The sequence below is a fragment of the Castor canadensis genome, chromosome 9 (genome assembly GCF_047511655.1).
Source record: "Castor canadensis chromosome 9, mCasCan1.hap1v2, whole genome shotgun sequence".
NCBI classification, from domain to species: domain Eukaryota; kingdom Metazoa; phylum Chordata; class Mammalia; order Rodentia; family Castoridae; genus Castor; species Castor canadensis.
In genome coordinates this window covers 112,794,362-112,818,577 of record NC_133394.1, presented here as the reverse complement: position 1 = coordinate 112,818,577, position 24,216 = coordinate 112,794,362, and the positions used below count along the sequence as shown (strand labels likewise).

General features: G+C 45.3%; 1 protein-coding gene across 4 annotated transcripts in view; it reads left to right on the top strand.

Annotated features, from left to right (window-relative positions):
• The first annotated feature begins 2,043 nt into the window (after positions 1 to 2,043).
• Positions 2,044 to 24,216, top strand: part of Kit (KIT proto-oncogene, receptor tyrosine kinase) — a 79,876-nt gene continuing 57,703 nt past the window's right edge. For all 4 annotated transcript variants that reach the window (XM_020183421.2, XM_020183419.2, XM_020183420.2 and 1 more), the window contains exon 1: positions 2,044 to 2,215. In XM_020183421.2, coding sequence (XP_020039010.2) covers positions 2,149 to 2,215 — 67 coding nt within the window. In that variant the 5' untranslated portion in view covers positions 2,044 to 2,148. The remainder of the gene's footprint in view (positions 2,216 to 24,216) is intronic.

Genomic DNA, 24,216 nt, shown 5'->3' with positions numbered 1-24,216 from the left:
TTTTTCCTGATAGAAGTTTCTTGACTGGAATTAAATTGCAGTATGGTCCTTTTTCACCCATTCTTCTGAAGATGTTATCCTCTTCATCAGTTGATTGAATTAAAAAAATTGTTAATATTCTGTCTTGGTATAAGGTTGGTATTTTAACTCATAGTGATCTTTTTTTCTCATTACAAGATGGATTTTAAAAATGAATCACGATTCCAGGAACTTACATGATGGCTTTGAGTGGTAATTTTTACCTTTATCTCTGTCATCTGAAGACAAAAAGTGATCTGAAGAGTCCTACACAACTGTATGACTTGAACCATTTGCTAGGACATTGGGCTGTGGGTTCCCACACCTGTCTGTAAGGACTGGGAGGGCAGGGCCTACAACTGCTAACAAGAGTGTCTGGTTTTTCCCTGCTGCAAGGAGACACTTAAAAATGGGTTTGAGCCGGCCGCCAGTGGCTCATGCCTGTAATCCTAGCTACTCGGAAGGCAGCCTGGGCAAATAGTTTCATGATACCCTATCTTGAAAAGCCCTTCACAAAAATAGGGCTGGTGAAGTGGCTCAAGGTGAAGGCCCTGAGTGCAAGCCCCAGTTTAAAAAAAAAAAAACATTTTGAATAACTAAAATGAACAAACTTAGTGACAATCACACACACTGACCATTTGATCATCCTCTAGCACTAGTAAGTTTTTAAGTCATTCGCTTTAAAAATGACTTCTTAAATCAGCCCAGGTCCTGTCCACGACCAGCAGAACAGCTTTCAATATTAAATGGAGCAGGAGAGCTGGAAATTATAACACTTGACACTTGGAAAAGTAGTGTATCAAAAATATTCCATTTTTACCCCTGAAGGGCATCTCTCTTTTATTTTCCATTCTTAAGCTCTCGGGAGAGGTGTTTTATTGGCGTATCAGAATGTATCAGGGAAAGCTCCCTGTACCCACAGTAGGTCTTAAAATGGGGGCTCAAACCTTGGATCTGCCCACCATTAGTTATGTGATCATTTAGAGGGAAAATTATAAACATATCTGCTCTATTTTATTGGAACATGAAATAGTAAAGTAGGGAAGACTATAAAACGTTATACAGATACTGTTGTTACAGTCCATGCCAGGATAGCTACCATAAGTAGTGGAACCTGGCTAGAGAATCGTTTTACTGGTGGAGTGGCTCAAGTGGTAGAGCCATTGCCTAGCAAGCGTGAGGCCCCGAGTTCAAACCCCAGTACCGCAAAACTGTTGTCTGTTTCATAGGCAAAGAAACCGGCCAAAAAATGGTCAAAAACCAAACCAAACCAACCAAGAAAGAGAAAGGTGCCTAGAAGAAAATGGGCTCAAATACCAAGTCTCGCTTTCCCATTCTACCGCCTCGGTCTCCAGAAAAAGTCTCAGCAGGAGCTTGTTGGGCGGAGGCTACGCCGACCAATAGAAATCAGCTGTGTTCTTACAGGTTAACTGAGCAGATGGAGAAACTGAACATAAAGAATTATCCAAACCCGGCTCAGCCTCTCGCCACGGTGCCAGGCGCCAAGCTTGGTCTCCCTCGACTAACAGGTCTGGGGAATGTAGGAGCCTCATTTCCAAAACCTCGTCCACCCCCCCATTCCTAAATCTGTACCACCTTCACACCCAGTGGCGTCCAGCTTTCTCCCTCCCGAGAGTGCTGGATGGGCGGGTGGCCAACCTGTATTGTCTGGGGCGCACCTGACAAGTGGCGGGCCCGTGCCCTAATGCGCGCGTGGCTCCGGGCTTCACAAAGCGCGCGAGCAGCACCGCCCTGGACTGGGAGCTGCTGGGGACCGGCGGACCACATCATAGGGAGGAGAGGTGGAGGGAGGAAGGGGCTCTGGGGTCCCTCCCCTTCCTTGCAGGCACAGCCCCCGGGATTACCACACCGAAAGAGCAGGGGCAGACGCCGCCGGAGGGAGCGAGACCCAGGCGGGGAAAGAGGGAGGGAGTGAGATAGGGAGGGAAGGAGGGAGACAGGGAGGGAGGGGCGGCGGGGAGGGGCGTGGCTGGAGCGCGGGGGGAGGGCGCGGGAGGAGGGGCTGCGATCGGCGCTCGCTTCTCTGGGGGCTTGGCTTTGCCGCGCTCGGTGCACTTGGGCGAGAGCTGGAGCGTGCAACGGAGCTCCGATCCCCGCGCAGCCACCGCGATGAGAGGCGCTTGCGGCGCCTGGGATTTTCTCCGCGTCCTGCTCCTACTGCTCCGCGTCGAGACAGGTGGGAGAGCGCAGCCCGTACCGGGCCGCGCCCCCCTTCCCGGGCGCAGTCGGTGCCCCAGGAGGGGTTAAACACTTGGGGTGCATCCAGAAAAGGTGGCTACCGGCCTTCCAGCACCCGTGCGTTCCAGCCTCCGGGAGGACTCAAGGCGACCCCGGGACTCCCCTGCGCCCTGCCTCTCACCTGCGCGCAGAGCCTCCCTGCCGCTAGTGGTGGTGGGGAAGGGGACGTTGAGCCGGGGGTCTTCCGGGGACGGGCAGCGAGGGGGCTTCGTCGTGAGCTAGGCTGCAGGCTGCCGGCGAGTTTGGGGTCGCTTTTGTGGCGCCGGTGCGCGTTGGCAGTGGCGGGTGGCTCCAGGGTTCGCACGGAGCGCGTTATCTCGCCGTGCGAAGCGAGGCCGCTGCTTTCTTTTGTTAAAAGTTGCGTGTGTGTGACCAGCGCACCGGGGGACCGGCCCGCGGGTCTTCAGATGCGCCCTGGGCAAAGTTGGAGAGCCTTTTCTTTGCGGTTGCTGCTTCCCAACCGCGGGCGCTCTTTGTGCGCAGAGCTGGTGACCGACTTGCTGCTTCCCCTGATCACGCGCGGCGCCACCCGTGGAGACGGAGTCCAAGGCTCCGGCGCGTCCCAGCGCCCGTTTAGGCTTTTGCACGCGAAGCGCGCGAGGCTTGAGGTGGCCGCCACGGGGACAACTTGGGCAGGGCGTGTGGCAAACAGCCGCTAGGTTGCAGACTTTGTCTTTTGTGAATCCCATGCTGAAGGCTCGCCCCTTTCTGCAGTCCTTGCTGCTGCCACGCGCCGGGGAGCGGCTGGAGGCTGCGTTGGCCGCCAGCTCCCGGGAGGCGGGGACCGCGCGCTGGGACGCCGCGGCCCCAGACCCCTGCTGCGTCGCGCACCCAGCCAGAGTGCGCCGCTGGCCGGATCCGGCGTCCCTGTGTCTGCGACCTGTAATCGCAGGTGCCGGCTTTCTTCGGGAATTGAGATTCGCTACATCCCCCCCCCCCCCCCCCCCCGCCAACACACACGTGACAGCTACACTCGGGGCTGCCCGAGGTGGGGTGGAAGAGGCACTGGAGTTCTGCAGGTCTTGCTGGGTTCTTCAGCTGTAAGGGAACTCCTGTTACCCTCATGGGAACTTGGTCTTGGGGTGTAAGAGAATCTGCTGGCTCCTGGCCCTGCTGTTCTGCCTCCCTTCCTTTTTTTGCCAGGTGTCGCTGGTGCGCGGTCGTGTGCGGGCCCTCCTAGCTAGTCCCCGAGCCCTGTTCTCTCCTTGGTCATTTTTAAACAAAAACGCTTTTGGACTAGAAAGTGAGGTTCCTCTAGAATGAAGCACCTGAAGGCGAGCCTTGCAGTGGCCTATTGTGAGGTGACTACTGGCGGGTGTCCTCATAAGTCTCCAGACCCAGGCACCCGCATCCCCTCCCCCCCCAAGGCGCGGGGAGGGGCGGCCTTTCCTGTGGGGTACTTGCATCTGGACCCCTGCGCCGGGGGAGGAGTCACCAGTGAGTGACCGGAATCCTCTGCGGATTCGATCGCTGAGTTTAAAATGATCCCTATGGTCTTTATGTCTTGTCTTTTTTAATTTCATTAAAGGTATGTGAACTAGACCCGAGTGGGACACCAGAAAAATCCCACAGAGTAGTTCCCTTTTAAAAAATGAAAGGAACCAGTGGTTTCCTTCCTCGTGAATAGCCTGCTCCATCCCATCCAGCTTTTTGGCAACAGGAAAATTTAATAAGGTCTGTCTCCTGGGGGGTGGGGGGCAATGTGGTGTGTGGTGTACCGACAGAGCCTTGCTTCTCCACCCCCCTCCCCGCCGCCAGTTCCTGTGTCCTTTTCTCAGGCATTTACAGGCTCTGTGTCCTTGAGCAGGTCATATAAATTGGTGGTGGCAGGGAGGGGTGGGGGGAAGTTCCAGTTTTCAGTCTGCAAGGCACCTGCATCATAAGGATCTTTAGGTCCAGAATGCGTCTGTGTTTAGCAGGCTTTGCTTTTCTTTGCTAGGTCCCTGGTCTTGTCCTGCCTCTCCTGGTCACAGGAACCTCTCAGGGTACAGGGTTGTGCTCTGCCCCTGGCCTGGCAGGGAGCCATGGTTTCTGTTGTCCTCCCCTCAAATCCCAGAAACTGTCCTAGAAAGTGCTGGCTCTGTAGGTACCCTTCTATCCCCTTGGCCCTTTACAGCCCTGGTGGCCAATAGGATAAACCTGCAGGAACAGTGAGTGAATCACATCTGCAGGTGCAGGCTCCAGTCATCCCTAGCACCTGGGACAAGGCATGCTGGACTATTATCCTATTGGAATTAAAGTGATTGCTTTATAAAGGGACCCCAGATAATTCACAACTCCCTGTTGTGGTCTTTCCCACCCACTCACCCACAAGTTCTTGGTGATGACTTTGTAAGTGATGTATGGTGTGCTCACACAACATGCTTTCTCAGATTTCATGTTACTCCTGTGTGTGCTTGCTGGTTTGTCATTGCAGATTGTGGGGCAGGCCCTTGCTTTGCTTGCTGTGTGGCCCATGCCCTGTGCCATCACTGCCCCTACGATCTTGCAACTGGAGAAACTGGCTGAGGGAAAGTAGCTTGCCCCAAATGATCAGTAGAGGAGCCGAGTTCCGTGCCATATGCCCAACTGCATATCTATTTACAGAGCTCACCAGAATCTGTTGCTTGTAAGACTCATGCAAAAATATTTAATGAGTGTTACTATGAGCCCTGCACTGTTGGAGGTTTTGGAGAGATAGGATGGCCAATTTTGGTGAGAGGCCTAGGGATTACCTGTCACTTTTTACTTTTTTTTTTTTTTTGGTGGTACTGCGGTTTGAACTCAAGGTCTCATGCTTGCTTGCTTGAGCCACTCCACCAGCCCTTTTTTGTGATGGGTTATTTTGAGATAGGGTGTCATGAACTATTTGCTCACAGCTGGCATCAAACAATGATCCTCCTGAGTAGCTAGGATTCCTTACCTGTCATTTTGAGGGGCTATTCTGTGGGAGAGGGGGGCATTTGTCTCTGTGGTATGAGGGATTTAGGTCTTGACTGGGACCCTCAGAAAGGAAGATAACCTGTCCAAAATGATGGAAATCAGTTGAAAGCTGTCCCCCCCTCCCCCAATAAAAATGGTCTTACCCTTAGACACTCGTGCATACTTGTGAGAGAGCCCCCAGGTGGGGCATGGCTCACAAGGAGGCCCTGAGTTCAATGTCCAGAACTGAAAATAAAAGAGCCCCCCCCTCCATAATGGCTGTTTATCCTGGATAAGGACAGTAAGCTATGGGGACGGTTTACTGCTCCAGCCTTTCTTCTCCTAGAAGAAATTCTCACCAGGAATGTACCAAGTGTTCTGTGGGCTTCCCTTGTAACACTTGTGTACAGATGTTATGATGATGAATTTTGCTGCTGTTGTTGACAGCAGGGTAGAAGTTACCAGTAGGATTTTGACTCATTTCCTCAAGTCTCCTCCAGCAGATTAAAAAAGGACAGGAGGAAATGAGCCAAGTGAGCCGTGGTGTCCTGTGTCCTGCGAGGACTTCTCGGAGCGGGAGCCCTTAGAAGTGGTGGACAGGGCTGTGGTGGCTGTTCTCCAGAATGGATTTAGTTTCAGAGTTGGCAGGCGAGGAGGTGGGAAGTGCTGTATTTTGCTGCATTCGTGTGTGGTAACTTTTCCAAAGTGGGATTAAAAGACATTTGTAGGAATCGAAATATGCAAAATTTCATATGCATCTTCAAAAACTCGAATAGAGATTTTCATGGCTGCAAATCCAGAGTGAGGAGGGCTTGGAAGGGAGTCAGCCGAGGTAAAAGTTTGAATTGGAGGGCAAAGCCAGTGCCAATGGATCTTTGTGGGAAAGTAGTGAGGACTTGTGAGTCAGGCTGGCCTGGTAGCTGTGATTGCTGACATTTTGGATGTGATCCTATAGCTCATCCTCTGACTTAAGACTCCAATCAGTGAGGAGTTGTTTTAAGCCCGTGGGCATGTTTGTTGAGTTCATGGGATTTTTTTTTTAGAAAACATCCAGGCACTATTTTAAAAATCTGGAACTTTTTTTTTTTTTTAAATCAAGATCTTCATTTTCCTCCTCTTGAAGAATTGAAAGTTGTGTGTAGTGGTACACCTGTAATCTCAGCACTTGGGAAACTGAGGCAGGAGGATTTTGTATTCAAAACAGTATAGGCTACATAGAAGCTGTCTCCAAAAAAAAAAAAAAAAACCCACACACACAACAAAAAAATTGAAGACTGGCCCCTTAAGATGGGACCTGGGCTCTTCGGGTTGTTTTGGTCCTCAGAAGGTGGGACCTGGCAGGTGCCCATAGTGGAAGGGGTGTCTGGCAGGCTACGTTGTATAGTCTGATGGTTCTTAGCTGACAGCCATGTGGCCTTGGAGCAAGTTGCTTAACCTTTCTGATTTTCAGTGTCTTACTGTAGATTGCCACTTCTTGGTTATGTGAGTTTGGAAAAATTACTTAACCTCTCTCTGCCAGCAAATGTATTGCTACATATAAATACTTTTAGAATGGTGTCTCTCTGTACATGCTCAATTTATAATGTTTCTAACATAGTGCCTTCTCTTAATATGGTTGCCCTAAAGAAGAGGAGTTTTGCAAAGCTGCTTGTTGTAGGATGGAACTGGAGAGGCACCTTAAATAAGTGAATTTGCTCAGGAGGTAGAATTTGCCTATTTCTCTTCATAAACCTTGTGCATGTGTACCAAAAAGTACTAACCACACAGCCTTTAAAATGAAATGCCTTTAGTTTTTGTCTTGTTTAATGTAATTTTGATAAAATTGTTGAGTTTTATACAGTTTTGATTCAGCATTTGGGTACCACTGGTCTTTGAGAGTTAGCAGATACTGGCTATATATTTTTTAAATTCCCAGAACCTCGCCATATATTTTTTAAATTCCCAGAACCTCGCCCCTTTGTCGTAAGTCTTAGCCTCCATGCTTACATTTTGGTGGTGACACTCTTTTCCACCGTTTTGCAAAATGTAAGGTTCAGACTGAGTTTCTATTCAGAGCATATAGTACCAGAATTAAGAACATGGTTTCTGGAATTGACAACCGGGTTTTTTTTTTTTTATTATTATTTTATTACTCATATGTGCATACAACGCTTGGGTCATTTCTCCCCCTTGCCCCCATCCCCTCCCTTACCACCCACTCTGCCCCCTCCCTCTCCCCCCCACCCCCTCAATACCCAGCAGAAACTATTTTGCCCTTATTTCTAATTTTGTTGTAAAGAGAGTATAAGCAATAATAGGAAGGAACAAGGGTTTTTGCTGGTTGAGATAAGGATAGCTATACAGGGAGTTGACTCACATTGATTTCCTGTGCGTGGGTGTTACCTTCTAGGTTAATTCTTTTTGATCTAACCTTTTCTCTAGTTCCTGGTCCCCTTTTCCTATTGGCCTCAGTTGCTTTTAAGGTATCTACTTTAGTTTCTCTGTGTTGAGGGCAACAAGTGCTATCTAGTTTTTTAGGTGTCTTACCTATCCTCACCCCTCCCTTGTGTGCTCTCTCTTTTATCATGTGCTCAAAGTCCAATCCCATTGTTGTGTTTGCCCTTGATCTAATGTCCACATATGAGGGAGAACATATGATTTTTGGTCTTTTGAGCCAGGCTAACCTCACTCAGAATGATGTTCTCCAATTCCATCCATTTACCAGCGAATGATAACATTTCGTTCTTCTTCATGGCTACATAAAATTCCATTGTGTATAGATACCACATTTTCTTAATCCACTCGTCAGTGGTGGGGCATCTTGGCTATTTCCATAACTTGGCTATTGTGAATAGTGCCGCAATAAACATGGGTGTGCAGGTGCCTCTGGAGTAACCTGTGTCACAGTCTTTTGGGTATATCCCCAAGAGTGGTATTGCTGGATCAAACGGTAGATCAATGTCTAGCTTTTTAAGTAGCCTCCAAATTTTCTTCCAGAGTTGTTGTACTAGTTTACATTCCCACCAACAGTGTAAGAGGGTTCCTTTTTCCCCCGCATCCTCACCAACACCTGTTGTTGGTGGTGTTGCTAATGATGGCTATTCTAACAGGGGTGAGGTGGAATCTTAGTGTGGTTTTAATTTGCATTTCCTTTATTGCTAGAGATGGTGAGCATTTTTTCATGTGTTTTTCGGCCATTTGAATTTCTTCTTTTGAGAAAGTTCTGCTTAGTTCACTTGCCCATTTCTTTATTGGACAACCGGGTTTTTAATCCCAGTTCTGCCACTTGCCAGGTGTGTGAGCTGGGCCCAGGTGTTCAGCCTCTCCTGCCTTATCATTTTCTCATCTGGGAAATGGGGATGGGGTGTGGGACTCCTTGGGATTACAGGAGCTTCTGCAGGGAACCCACTTAGCACAGGACCCCATGCCCAGGAAGTGTGTGGGTTCCACTCTCAGGTGGATTTTCTTCTGTTCCTCTTTCAGCTTTGTCTCTTAAAAAAAATTTGGAAAGGCATTTAATCCAGATTATGTGGGCTTTTTGGGTGGGGTATTGAGACAACGTTTATGCATCTATGTGTCATTTTTTAAAAGCCTATAGTCGGTGGTAATATATACTGTTCTCCCCCAATCTTTTATTTATTTACTTTTGAGTGGAACTGGGATTTGAACTTGGGGCTTCCTGCTTGCAAAGCAGGTGATCTATCACTTGAGCCATACCTCGGGTCCATTTTGCTCTGGTTATTTTTGGAGATGGGGTCTTCTGAACTATTTGGGTGGACTGACCTTGATTGTTATCCTCCCAGTCTTGGCCTCCCAAGTAGCTAGGATTTCAGGCATGAGCCACCTGTGCCTGATGTCCTTGATCCTTCTTAGCCAACTGACTTCCCACCAAAGGGAACACAGAGTTTGGAATAAAAGTCCAGGGGAGCACAAATCTGTAAATTCTGCAAATGCCCTCTTTTTCTAGGTGAATAAGCCTCTCATCTGGGGCTCGAGAACCCTATCACCTTTTATAAAGTGGCCTTGAGAGTGAGTGAGATCACTGGAAGGGACCACCCTGCTTCAGACCCCCATGGTGTCCTAAGGCTCTGCTGTGCTGTGCCCCAGCACTTGGACCATGCTTTGAATGCAAGAAATGCTGAGAGAATATTCTGGTTCCGTTTAACGGAGGTTTATCAGTGCCCTGCTGGGTCCTCCCAGGGGCTGCAGATAGGGGCTGGAGTTTGGGAGGGACTGGGCAAGTGCACTGTCACCAGTTCATAGTAGGACTCGGGGACAGAGTGCACAGTGCTCTGGGCAGCATTGTAAAGGAGAGGTAATAAGAGACCAGGGATTAGTAGAAGTGTCCATAGGATGGTTAAAATTAATTTTTGCATCTTAGAGGAGGGGAGTAGAGTGACAGTAACTAAAACTTCACTTGGAGAAAGCGACAGAAACCTGGAGTGATGTTCAGAGCTTACCAATGACCTTGGGTTCCTTCCTTTGTCAGATGGCCTGGGTAAGAAGAGACTGTGCCAGTGGACTCCCAGGCTCCCATCAGCCTCAGGGAGCACAGCAGGGACCCTAGTTAGTGTTGAGTTTGGTCCAGATTCTGAAGAAGGCTTTGAAGTTCAGGCTAAGGTGGACTTGACCCAGGAGCAAGGTCACTAGTCCAGGGCCACCTTGCTCTATGCTCAGGCCAGTTAGGCACATTCCCCAGCCCACCCCTCCTTCTGCCAAGTCCTGCTGCAAAACTGATGCCACCTCCTTACTGTGGGCAGCGGGACTAAGGGACATTCTTTTTGTTTTCATTTCTTAATTTTAATTTTTTTGAGTAAAATGCATATAACCTGAAATTCACCATTTGAACTATTTTCCAGTGAAGAGCTCAGTAACATTAAATACATTTAGGTTGTTAAATGGCCGGTTATCTCCAGAGCACTCATCTTGTTGAACAGAAACTTTGTACCCAGTGCCACCCTCTCCACTCCTTACTACTTTCTGCCTCTGAATTTGACTTCCCCTAGGGATCTGGTATAAATATCTTTTTCTGACTGGCTTATTTTACTTACTGTAATGTCCTCAAGGTTCATTCCAATTGTAGCATAGGTCAGAATTTCCTTTTTTTTTTTTGGTGGTACTGGGGCTTGAACTCAGGCCTTCACCTTGAGCCACTCCAAAAGCCTTATTTTTGTGAAGGGTTTTTCAAGATATGGTCTTGAGGTCTATTTCCCCGGGCTGGCTTCGATCCTTGATCCTCCTGATTTCTGCCTACTGAGTAGCTCGGATTATTGGTGTGAGCCACCGGCACCCAGCTTCAGAATTTCCTTTTTAAAGACCAAATAATATTTCATCATGTGTATATGCCACATACTGTTTTTCTATTCAGCCCCTGGTAGACTTGGGTAGCTCCTACCTTTTGTCACTTATAAATAGTGACTCTTTGATAGTGGCTAACCTGGAGGCTGAGAGCTAGGTATTTGTAGGCACCTGGCAGAAGGACAGTTAGGCTCTTCAGATGGTGCCTGGCTTCTGGAGGGGGCAGAGGTCCTGAGTGTTGGGCACACCATTTATTCATGGGTCCCTTCCTGGTCAGGGGCAGGTTAGCCTGGTGGAGGTGATGGGTACTCATTGCAGGAGGGAATGTGACTTGGATTTTGCTGAGTTTATACATTGATTATTTGTAGGTTGCATTTATTTGAAACTCAATTTTACAGATACGATGGCAGATGAAATTCTTCTTTGGGTCAGGTGCTTGTAAGAAATAAAAAGAAACCCAAAAGTCTCAGAACCTGGCTGTATAATTTTATGGTAGGATTTGAGGCTTATAAAGAATTGCGTGTTAAGTGTGTCCCTGTCATATAATGAAAAGTGTTCGTGAAAAGAACCAGACAGTGGGAAGATCATCTTGTATTCTTCACGAGACCATTTTGAAGACATGTGTCTTATTTTTCTCAAAATAAAATGGAAGGTGTAGAGTTGATGCGAGCTTTGGGAAATGGGCCCTTTGATATGCAAGTGGATTTATTAAGTTGGGGAAGATAAGGTGGGGGAGGCATGGTAACAGTCTTCAAGTGTCCTATCCGTGGGGTGTGAGTAGTTGTAAGTTGCCCCAGCAGGAAATTGAAAGTTTTGGGGTGGGGATTTTTTAGTTGAGTGGCATGGAAAAGACTTAATTGTGTTGTCATAGCTGGTTGTAGGATCTTTGCTGGAGTTAGGAGCAAAGTGAAATAATGATATAATCAACTCGGTTTGGTGCTCCTTTATGCACCTGTCTTACCCTTCCTAAATAATTTGGATATGGGAAAATGACCAGCCATTTTTCTTTCGTCACTTCTTTGGCTGTGGGCTAGAGTGTTTTTCGTAAGTTCTGGGTAGGCTTACAATTTTTGGCTATATTGAAAACAGCCAATAAAGAACCCACAGCCTAAAAATAGGTTATTGATCTGTTGGGGTCGGGTATCTAACCACAGAACAAATTGTGCAGTAAAGACAGCTTGAACTGAGTGTCAAGATAAGAGAAATAAAAGGAAGTTTGAGGTCTGTAGAAATCCATCATCAATGACTGTCCTCACTTAAGGGTCCTTGTGCTGTGCGGTCATCCCATGCTGCATCCATGTGGACAACTCTGTAAGGATGAAGGCTGCGCCCCCTTGATCACTGCGGGGTGGGGGTGTGGAGGGGTGGAGTTCCTCTGTGGTTCACCCACCACTCTGATTTCCTTCCCATCTGTTTTCCCTTTGGTCATTTCACAGTCATGGTTCAACGACATGCATTAGATCAGCCAGGAGGGGAAGGTGGAAGAAATGAAATTGCAGCTCACCAGCTACTGGTTGATAAGGTCCTATTAGCTGTTAAGGCAAAATGTCTGGCCAAGTCCAAGGTGGAATCCCCATCTTTGAGGAGGCTAGGATGCCATTCGTGAGTTGATTTCAGTAGCCATCTGGTTATTTTCCTTACCATGGGAATGGAGACACAGACATCACTTTATTTTTTATTTTTTTATTAAACTATTGTACTGAGGGTACATTGTGACATTTACAAAAGTTTTTACAATATGTCATAGTTGAGTTCACCCCCCCCATCATTCTTCCTCATCTTCCCCCTCCCCCTCCCCCCAGGCATCACTTTAGAATGACTGATTGAAGAGAATTTACTGAACTTGAAATAAATCTTGAAGAATGGAATGAGATTTGGCTAAGGCATGAAGAGCAAAAGCCAAGGGTGGAGAGGCAACCAAGGGGCCCCCTGGAAGGAATCTCTGCAGAGAGCAGTGCCAGGTGATAGGGATTGTTTTTAGGGCACCCAGATTTTTATTCTTCAGTAATTTTTCCTTCTGGGCCGTATGTGATGTGATTTTTGTAAATGAAATCCGGTCAAGTAGCTGCCTATTCAGAGAAATAACTTTAAAAAATGGAAAAGTATGCATCTCACTTTTGCATGTAATTACATATGTCGTAAGTGTGATGCAAATCTAGTACAAATATGCACGTTGAGTTGTTTTTAAGACCAAGGATAATTTCCCTCCCCTTCTTTCTACCTTTCACTCTCCTACAACTCCCCCAGCCACGATTACAGACATCTGAATATCATAGTGGCAGGGATGATCTCCGATTCTCTGCTTACTAAACAGTGGATCTTTAGTAAAATGATAAATGTGAAAGCACATAGCTGGCTTTCTAAACCCTGTTCTTGTAAATTCCTTGGTCAAGCAAGCTCCTGACCTTGCTCAGGACCCAGTTGGACTGGGACACCTCCAGGTTCTTCCTCATTTTCCCTCAGCCTGGAATTAGAAGGTACTTAGGGATGCTGGTGGCTGCTGCCCCAAAACACACAGTTGGTGGGCAGAAGGTGTAATTGATGACACTGGCCTACCTAGCTCTTGACCAAGTTATGCAAAGATATTAGAAAGAGGAGAAATGCTGACTTCTTTTACCTGTATCTTTAAGTTGCTTAGTGAGGCAGCAAATCCAGCTTCTTTTGGGGTTGCCTCAGGTGACTCTGCATTTCAAAGGATGTTAGAAAATTCCTAAATCTTCTGGGACGCCCAGTAATTTGCATATAGTAGCCTATGTCTACTGTTAAGCAGGGAATTGTTCTCTGAGTAGAGAACAAAGGAGAGGGGGTGGCCATCAAGAGGAATTTTTTTTTTGTCCTGTTAATTTTAAAAGCTCTTCTGTTTGTATTTGGTTTTGTTTTTTTAATCATAATTACTGTTGTGCTGGGGGCACATTGAGACATTTACAAAAGTTCTTACAATATTTCGTATCCTTAGTTGAATTCACCCTCCATCCTCCCCCCATCACTAGGAACTTTGGAAGTGAATGTGTCTCTGTTGGGAGGAAGTGTTTATGGAAAGAAATCCAGTGTAGACCTTGGCTTTTGGAAAAAACAAAAATGTTTACTGGAAATCTTAACAGTATGAAAGGTGGCAGTGGTTAGCTATTCTTTGTGGCCAATGCATGCTTGAAAGGAAAACAGGATTGAAAAAAAAAAAAAAACTTGAATATTCTATTTGGAAAGACTGAAATAAAGGCAGTACAGGTACTTTAAGGTAAACAATTTCTAGTTTATAAAATATTTTAAGTGTGTTTCCATACTAATTTTCACCATGTACATTTTTTCCTCTTTGATGGCTTATGTACCTGCTGTTTGATTAGCTAATAAAACATGTGGACTTGTTTTCAAGATTGCCATTGTTAAATCAACCCAGGCTTCTTAATCTAAATTAACCCAGGTCATTAGACAAAGCCTATGAGAATGTGTAATTGAGATGCTTAAATGTTTTCGTTTATTTTGGCATAGCCTGTGGCAGGGAAACAGTCGGTAAGTTTTTAGCTGAACCAAAAAGCATCACTTTGATGGAGACCCCTCCCCACCTTGAAATCAACTGGCCCGGTGGAAGGGGTTGTGTGTTTTTTCAGTAGATCTGAAGGTGTTGGCTGTTGTACAGCCCAGCATTTCCAAGGGCTGGTATTGAAAATGATGGTCCCAGCCTTGCAGTGGAGAGGCTGGCCAAGGGAGCCAGGCCAGCAGGTGAGGAATGGATAAGGCAGGGTCAAGTTGGCTCTTCTGTCTGCACAAGGGACACCTGGAACAGCAGGTGTGACCACCTGGACACGATTACAACTTCATTCTGTTGTCATGTCTTTAAACTGATCCCTTGTGAGGAGTCCATAGGTTTATTCACATGTAATTGTTGAGGACTGGGGGGAGGGGGGATCGCAGTGAGCACACTAGGCCCAAACCCTTGGCCTCTGGGCTTATGTTCTAATGAATTCTCTTCCTGCCAAGACATTAGGTCCCAGAGCCCAGAAATGGAAACAAAAAGAAACATGAAGTTGAAAGTCTCTTATAAAAAGCAATTTAATTGAGATTTATTTCCGTGTTATGGTCAATTAAGGAAGAAAGTAGGGAACAGAAAGTTTCCTGGGAGGGTCAGAGGACTGGCTTATGAGGGAAAGGAGGAAGGCTGGAGAACACACCAGGAAGGCAGAAAAAGGAGAAAAATTTGGGGAGGGCAGAGAGGGTGAGTCAATCGGAGCTTTCCGAGTGCTTGTCACCACTGCCCTACCTGGGAAGAGCTGAATGTTGGTAACTGTCCCAGGCCTTGCCATCCAGTCTTTAACTTCAGAGCAGCAAATGATTCCCCTTGTTCCAGCAGGAGTTCCTCTGATGAGGACTGAGTCAGCACTGAAACACCAGGAAAGTCTTCACCTTCAGGACTTTGGGAGACTTTAATGTGCCCAGGTGCCTTGTTAGTCTGAAAGGTTGGAACATTTTTTTCCAGAAATTACCAGAATGTTCTCACAGCTGAGAAGGATGTTTCAGGCATCCAACCTGGGTGCTCTATGCAGTCTCTCCAAGGATGGGAGGTTCTGTACCTCTTGAAAATTTTTTATCTTTCTCTTATTAAAATCTGAAGATCTTTGGTTTTAATACAACCGTGTTACACTGAAAACACTTTGCTTATGACTTTTGCCACTGTCAGTCCTACTGTGCACAAAGTTTCACCTCTACTGTTCATGTAGCTGGTATGGCTGGGGTGCCAGTGGAGAGGGAACATTGTCTGACTTTTTTTAGTTTTGGGTGGCCTTTCAGAGGCCTATTAAGTGTTAAGGTCTCTGGTTTCAAAAGATGGACCCCCTTCTACCTCCCAAAATGAGACTTGGCACTGTGGAATTATTCAGGACAGAACATTTCTCTCCGTCCATTCCTGGGCACTGGGCATGGACTCTTGCTACCTGTGGTGTAAGTTCTGGTCCTCAGGAAGGAATCCAAGGTGGAGGTGTCTAGCGACACATAGTGGCCTCCTCTTGGGTTAGGGCCGGAAGTGGCCTCAGTCCTGGTTTAGGGTTTCAAGGAGGAATCCTGAGGTGCTTGGCAGGTGTCACTGAAACCCTGAGCTCTGGGTACTTCGGTAATCACCAAATCAGCTGCTTTAATGTGCTGCTCCAGGTTCACAATTTCCTTTATCTGGCGTAATCATCTCCAGTTAGCACCTATTGTTTTGGGTGAGAATTTCAGGGCCTTCATTTAAATAGACTATGTTTAAATTTATTATCAGTTGAGCAGGGAAGGGTAAACAGAATTTAAAAAGCAGCAGGGGACCTGTGATTTCTAGGCTACTTTCTGGCTTCTTTGAAAACCTATTAGCAGCCATTTTGTTTCAACATGGAGGAATTGAACCTCACAGTAATTTTTTTTAAGATGTGCGTTTTTATTACAGGAGCATTTCAAACAGAATAGAGTAGGGAGCCCTCATTTACACACCCAGCTTACTTGTAAGCCTGGCCAGCTCTTCTGCTTTGCCTCTTCCCAGTTCACCTGCTGGTATTGGGAAGCAAGTCTCAAGCTTGGGAGAGTTTTCAGCTGTATTTTCAGTATATCTCTCTATAACACAGAACCCCTTCCCTAAACATAGTGAGGATGTTGGTATCACATCCTTCCAAATTGTCTTAGTCACTTTTTGTCTCTGACAAAATACTGAAGAAAATCAACTTCAAGGAGGAAAGATTTGTCTTGGCTCACGGCTTCAGAGGTTTCCATGGTCAGTTGGCTCCATTGCTTTTGGGCCTGTGGCAACATGGTGGAGAAACTGCTCATCTCATGGTGGCCAGGAAGCAGAGAGAGACAGACAGACAGACAGATGGACAGAGAGAGTGGGGGACAAGATACACTCTTCAAAGGCACGCCCCATGCCACTTTCAGGTTCCACATTGCACAGTTTCCACCTCCCCCGTAGTAACTTGATGGGTTCAGTGGGTTGATCCATCCATTAGGTCAGTGCCTGCAGAATTCAATCACTTCCTCAAAATCCCAACTCTGAACCTTGCATTAGGGACCAAGCATTCATCACACAGTTTTTTGGTTTTTTTTTTTACTTTTTTTGTGTGTTGGGGTAAACATGATATTTGATATCCACGCATAACACAAATCGGTATAATTCTGCCCTATTGCTGAGTATCCATTATTCGCCTTTCTCTCTATTAAAGATGTGTAACATAAATATGTAAATACTTGGAAAAAGTCAAGTAAGACATCTTGTTGTTGGTTGATGTGTCCTTCCTTCTGTGCTTTCCTGACAGTTTTTGCCACATTTTTGGTGCAGAAGCTGGGTCTGCTCTATGTAGTTTTCAGTGTGAATTCCACTGATTGCATTCCCGAGGTAATTAACACACTCTAGTCCCTGCATTTCCTGTAAATTGTTGATTTAGTGGTTTGATCGTGTTCAAGTTTGTTTTTTTTTTAAAACAAGAGTACCGGGTAGGTGGTGTGTTCTATTTTCCTTTTCTTTCTTTCTCTTTACCTTTGGATATTTGTGAAGATTTCTACTTTCCATTGTAATTGTTGCCTGTATTCTGATCCTTTATGTAATACTTCTGTGTGTTTTTGGAGGGGAGGTATCTGTTGGTTTCTTACTGTGAGTAACATTTAAATTAGCTAGTAGCCTATTCTTTTCTCTCCTGTCGTGGGGATTTGAAGAAATACCTGTTCCCAGCTAATATTTATAAATCAGGGTATCTGTTTTCAGTTCCTCTTTTCCATTTTTCTGAGGGCTGTATTAAAACTGTCAGCTCATACGGCAATTGCACACTCTCTGTGCCATTCCTGTCACTTGGTCTTAGTTCTGTAGATAAGTGTGCGTGGATGCCAGCTGCCACTCTGTGTGTCGCACCTTCTTCTAAAGCTGTTCTGTAAAGGATGCTGCTGGAGGCACCTGCAGAAAGTGTTTCCCGAATCCCTTCATGGCAGCTGGTCTGCAGTCTGTACTTAAGGTGGAGGTCAGGGCAGCGGATAGAATTCTTGGCCCTCTTATCTCTGGTCAGGAATCTTTAATACTTTATTTTATTGTCCTTTGGCAGAAAGTGTTGCCAAAGTCTTGGGACAATCTAAATTTCTTTCTCTCACATTTGCCAAGGTATGTTTGCCTAGACACACAAGGGAATGCTGTCTACCTTTATTCTTTGAAGCCGTACTTTTATGGTATTGACTGTGCTGGTTTGATTCGCCTTCCCCATATGAGGTGATAGTTTGATATGTAATTTCAAGTGCTTTTTATTTCTCCTCTGTAAAGATTTCTTGAAGTGCAGCATTTACTATTTGCCATTTCTTCTTTGGCTTAGGAACTCCCGTTATGTGTATATTAGATCTTCTTTACATCTAGACTGTGTTCTTTCAAAACCTTTTTAGTCCCTTTATAATTTAATAAAAATTCTGTTCTATCTCATAGTTCATTTAGGGTGCTACTCATTTTTATTTACTCTTGTGTTGTATTTATCCTTCATTGCTGAAGTGATTTTCTTCTATTTCTAGGTGTTTTTAGTTCTTTCATTTTTTTTTTGGCCATACTGGGGTTTGAACTCAAGGCCTCATGCTTGCTAGGCAGGCGCTGTACCACTTGAGCCGTTCCTCCAGCTCTCATCTCCAATTTTTAATATTTATTTTCTCCAATTAACTCATTTCTAAGTTTTAAAAATTCTGACTTATGCTATTCTGTATAGTTTCTTTCATTCGCTTAGTTTCTCTTTGCTTGTTTTGACTAGTAGGTTGTAGTTTTGTTTTGCGTCCCCTGGCCTTATTTTATTGCCTATGCTAGTAATATCACTCTGCTCTTTAGTTTTTTTTTTTTTAATTGACTATTTGGAATTTGATGCAATTCTCTTGTTAGTCACTGAGTTCTCCTGTACTTAGGGTACCCTCTTTGCTTATCTTCAAGAAGCAGTAAAAAATACAGTAATTCTCTTTCCCTTCTAAGGTCTTACTCTTTTGTCCCTATCCCCTCCCTGCCCACTGAGACTTCCTTCTCTTTGCTCCTGTTTTTACTCTTAGATTCCACCCCCCAGCAATCTCTCCTCAGAGTGGGCCTTTGTCCTAGGTTATTAGTTCCCAGGGAGCAAACCTCCCCCCACTACAGAATATTCCAGCACTTGAGACATGCATGCATCATGGTTTCTTCTGCACTCCCTAGGAATATTCACCTGCCAAGACCTCTCCCAGCTTCTGTGGCCGTGTTCAGAGTGACCCTCTGAGCTTTCCAGTGAATACCTGGTGGTCATCCTTGTGGCTGTTGATAGCTTGTCCCCAGTCTCCATAGGCAGGAAGGACTTCCTGGATACCTTATCACTTAGCATTGTTGTAGAGCTGGTTGTCTATGACTTTGATTGTGCTGTATTTGCCCATTTTTATGGTTGAGAAGATTCACCAACTCTGCTATCACCCCACAGCCACTGACATCTCCCCAGAGTCTCTATTCCCTGCTGGCCATAAAAATTGTTAACCTTTGGGTGTGGCAAATTTGGACCACAGTGAAATTAAATGACTGGTCACCACCTAAAAAATAATTTTCCATCAGAATAATTGATTAAGAATTTGTCATAAGTTAGTGGTTGTAAACGATCTGAAAACTGATCAGGATGGAAAGAAGCCACCTGACATTTTTCTAAGTTTTGTTTAGATAAAACATAATGTTTAAGATTGTCTGAGTTCCAGGAAGCCCAATGCTGAGCTGTAGTTTCTGAGGAAAATTTCTACCTTTTGCCACTGTTACTTTGGTGTAAGGTTCCCTGAGTTCTGAGGAAGGTGCTGCTAGTTTCTAGGTTTGAAAGCATTACACCAGATCTATACTTTTAATACCATCTAATAAAGATAACATCATTACTTAATTAGCTGCATTTTCCTCTCTGAGCTTTTTTGTCCCCCCAGTGAAAAATTTGCATATCTCTAATTATAGTCATTTGGAAAAAAAATGCTGCCAGGGCTTGACATAATATTAATTTAGATTTCCAAAAATACTAAATATCCTTTCTCCAACTTGAGCTTCTTCCAATTGGCCATCAATTTAAATTACCATTCTAAAAGGTTACAATTTTAGAATTGGCCTCCCCCTCCCCCCCAGGATGGTTATTATTCTAAAGCCTTATAAGGAAGTAGAACTTTCGCAATGGACTTATTGGAAGCTTGCTTATTTATTTATTTATTTATTGTAATTCTGGAAAACAGAGTGAGCAAGATAGTTTTCAGACCTTTCCTCTTGTTTTCTACGAAGAGTGTGAGAAGAGATCCTTTTGCACAAGGGGGCTGCTCATTAGGAATTCTTTGCAAAAAGGAAGCAGGCTTAATGTATTGCTGTAAGTGGATGTCACCCCAGAAAAATTAAGAGAAAAGTGAACATTCATTAAGCAAATTGACCAGCAAGCGTTCTGATGAATGTTGAAACAAATTTGAATAAACCAATTTTGTCCATTAGTGTGCTTTTAAACCAATGTGATTGTTTCAGGCTGATTATTTTCTATTTTGTTTATTCAAATGTACAATGGCTGCAAAATTAACTATTGTAGCAATTATTTGATTAGCAATTTAGGAAATTGGTGACTATAGTATCTGACTGTTCACCAAGAAATGCCTGGAGTGTGACAGGGTCCTGTGCAAGAGCTCAGTCCGTGTAAGGTGAGGCCTTTACTTCTTGTTACCCACTGCAGTGGAGCACCAAGGTCCCTCAGACAAAGTGCACCAGATTGTGGTCTGATGTGCTGCAGAAGTTGTCTTTGTCACCCAGTGTCACTCTTCTGGAGTCCCATAGCTGTGACTGGTGCATGCTGCAACATTTCCCACTTTGAAAGCTTAGGGATTTGAGAAATCTGTGCCTGACTGGCTGCCAAGGCTTGTGGGGTGGGAGGGGGGACCCAGCGAGAGGCCCATTCCTAGGTGTCAAAGGCAGGCAGATTTGCTCACTCAAGAAAATCTGTTTTTGCAGGTTTGCTTTGAGTTCCAAGAGACAGATCCTAGTACAATTTCTTGTCTTAATACTGCCCTGGATGTGGGTTTCTTCTGCTAGCTGACTGCCTTCTAGGGCAGGGGGTCTCTGGTTCTCCCAGTGTGACCAGGACCAGCAGATCAGCAGCCCCTGGCACCCTGTCCTCGACCTGCTGCATTGGGCCTGGGAGCAGAGCCCCCAGTCTCAATGAGTCCTCCAGGGGAGTCTGCTCTAAGTTAAAGGTTGAGAACCACCTGGGTATGAGAATTATCAGGCTTTGTCACAGCACCAGGCTCTTGAATCCCTTTTTGTTTTTTAAGATCAGGTCAGGTTGCAATTCTCAGTTCTCCTTCTGTCGGCCTAAGAAAGATAGATAGGCATTTCGGTTAGTCCAAACAGGAAAACAGACAAGTGCAGCACCGTGGGACAGTGCTGAGGCTTCCAGAGATATGCACGTGCAGAGGGGGAGGTGAAGGGAAGGCCCCTCATTTTTGTTTTTTACTTTTTAACTTGTTTTTGGTGGTACTGGGGTTTGAACTTAGGGCTTCACTCTTGCTAAGCAGGTACTCTACCACCTGAGCCAGCCCTGTTTTGAATTGGGTATTTTCAAGATAGAGTCCTGTGAACTATTTCCTTAGGCTGGCTTTGAACCTTGATCCTGCTGATCTCTGCCTCCCAAGTAGCTGGGATTATAGGTGTGAGTCACCGGTGCCCAGCTCAGTGTATCTAATTTTGATAGAGATGTCACCTGATGAATTTTAGGAAGGCTCATCTAACCCTACCACTTGAAGGTAGGTCCCTGGCACCATTAGTGTGCCATCTGCTGTTTGCTTCTGATCTTCAGTCTGGCTGTGGGGTACCTGGTGTAGAGGACATTTGTGTGTATTAGTATTCCAGGGAGATGGGAAAGGGAGAAACTCTGTGCTCTTGAATGTGGGTCAGAAGCCACAGCCCGAAAAGTAAAGGTGGCTCCAGGAAGTTTTCAGGCAGGTGACTCATCCTTCCTGTTTCCATGGGGCTTCCAAGAACCACTGCCTCTTTTGCTCACAGAAGTGAATGTTGTGCCCTATGTTCTTCCCACACACTCCCAGGACCTGCTAGTAGAAGAGGTCTGTTTTAGTCAGTTTCTCTTGGCCTGGTGACAGTGAGGCTTTGCATTCCTTTTCCAGAAGGCGAAGACACTCAGCCTTGCTGAAATTTAATATAAGGTATAGTAACAGCACACATGTACATTAATTATAAAAAGTACATAGAGAAATGCAGGCCTACATTTTTTTGGCCTCGCTATGTAGCATGGACTGGCCTCAAATGCACCATCTTCCTGCCTCAGTCTCCCAAGTGTTTGCAATGCAGGTGTGCGCTACCATGCCCTGGTCAAAAAATGTTCTTAAAAATGGTATTCCAAGACCTAGAGGGCACAGACACCTGCATGCCTATGAGGATCTTGCTTTTGATAGAGAAACTGGAAATTTGTTACTTATGCAAGTTAGTGGGAAGTGTGTGTGCCTTTTACATTTGGGCTCAACATACTCCCTGGTACCATTGTAAACCCCTGCTAGATGAAGTAAGGGTAACAAAATACAGAAAATTCCAGAACAAAAGTTTAAACATAATTTTGTAAGAATTGTGTCAGAATGGCTACAATCTGCTGAGCTGGCTAGGAATGTCGGTCCCACCCTAGAGGTACAATTTTGTGTTTTGGTACTGCCCGTTGTTTATTCATGTCATCAGGTACTACTTTTCCTTATATAACTTGTGCTCATTCCTTTCCTCCTGCTTGTCCTGGGTTCCAGGGGGACCCTGTCACTGATGCTTTCTATGGTACTTCAGACAGCCTTATCCCCTATCCACTTGTGATCTCAGCAGTACAAGTAACAGCAGGGACATGTGTTGAGTGTATGCAAGGGTGCTGAACTATTTTGTTCCTGGTGTATGCATGCCAAATCTGAGGCCTAGTTGGCTTCCCCAAAGCCTCACCTGGTATGGAGTAGAATCCCTCAAACCCCAGGTTCAGAGGACACCATTTCCAGCCTCTAATCCTAGTTCTAGACTTTAAAATATTGCTCAGTAAAGCTACAAAGCTGGATCTACTTTTTTTTTTTTTTTAAGGCTTTTTGGGAGGGACAGAGGAGTAATTTCAAATTTACACTAGAATTGTAAGATGAGTACAAAAAATTCTAGTACACCCACTACTTGTTAAATTTTAACACATTTTCTTTGTCTGGCTATATGTTATTTTTTTCAGGACCATTTGAGAGCAAGCTGCTAACATGCTTTCTCCTGTTTATGCCCTCCTCTGAAAAAAATCTTAGCCTTGTGTTCTAGGAGACCATTGAGGCCACCCAGGATGAGTCCCCTGCCCTTGACCCAAGTGGTACCCTTCTCCCCTTCCCCCTAGGGCAGAGGGCCTTGTGCCAGTGTGGGGTGCTCTTTGAGTTTCTCACTGAACCTGAGCCCTGTAAATTCAACTCAGACTCTAAACCACAGTCACTGTCTTCCTGGAAATCTCTCTAGCACCTCATGAACAAGAGTCTCGTCTTTGGCAAGATAACATGAAGGCAAGTAGAAAAGGGCTTCCCCAGTGCTTCCAGGTATTCTGCAAATAGGGGAAGAAGGGGATTTGCCCCCGGTTGTTATCCAGCACTGCAGGGAAGCTGTTTGGCCCCCTCAAATTCAAGTCTGTTTGCAGGACAGTCATCAGTAACGGCAACTGTCTCAGATAAAATTCCTTTTTGGAAGGGTTATTAGTACTTTTGTTTTGACTTCCTTTAGGTCAGCTAACCCTGTGCCTGTCGGACACACCTCGAAAGTGGAAACAGAAGGAAAAATGTCCTATTTGCTCAGTGTGTGGGAAGGAGGGAAGGCACAATTTTCTTTATCTCATAGGCCCATTATATGTGGATTTTAGAGTATAAATTTAGGAGTAAAATGTATGGATTTACCCATGCTTTTGAAAATTGGCATAGTTAACTATTTAGTCAAATATAATTCGTAGCATTTTTCAGAGCTAGACGATGAGAGAGGCCTGTCTGAAGTGTAGGTGATAGTTAAAGACAGGGTTTGAAAATGCCTGAGAAGTGAACCAGATGTTTTCATGGATGTGCAAAATGTGACCTCTCCACATGATGGAATGGCATTTAGCCTTAAACAGGAAGAAAATTCAGATATGCTACAACACAGATGCCCTCATGAGTTAAATAAGTGAGACATACAAGGACAGACGGAGCATGATTCCATTTCTATGAGGTACCTGGAGTAGTCCAACTACTACAGACAGAAAGTAGAACCCTGGTGTCCAGGGGCTGGGGAGGAGAGAACATGGGGAGTTACTATCTAATGGGCATAATGTTTTAGTTTGGGATGATGAAAAATTTCTGTGAATATGCTTAGCGTCATTCAACTGTAAATTAAGTATTATGCATATTTTACAACAATAAAAATATTTTAAAAGCCCCCATTGCCATGTGTGTTTTCTGTGTGTCTGTACACACACATACAGATGTGTAAAAAAATTATTCAGCTGGCTCCTTTCTTATTGGTGTTCCATTTCTTATCCTTAGAGTCAGGAGCCATAGGATCAGAACTAGGTCATCTGTCACTGTCACAACCTCATTTCCCCTTCTGAGCTTGCAGGATGGGCATTTTGTAGAATTCTAAGTTTCCTGATCGGAGGAAAAGACACGGTGATTGGCTGGCCTTGGAGCACCGTACGCAGGTGCACAGGACTGCACTGACATGAAGAAAGTGTGCTCCCAACAGGTCCTTCAGGATGTCGCAAGATCGCTGTACCCATCCATCTGTGGGATGGGTGGCCAGCCTGGCCC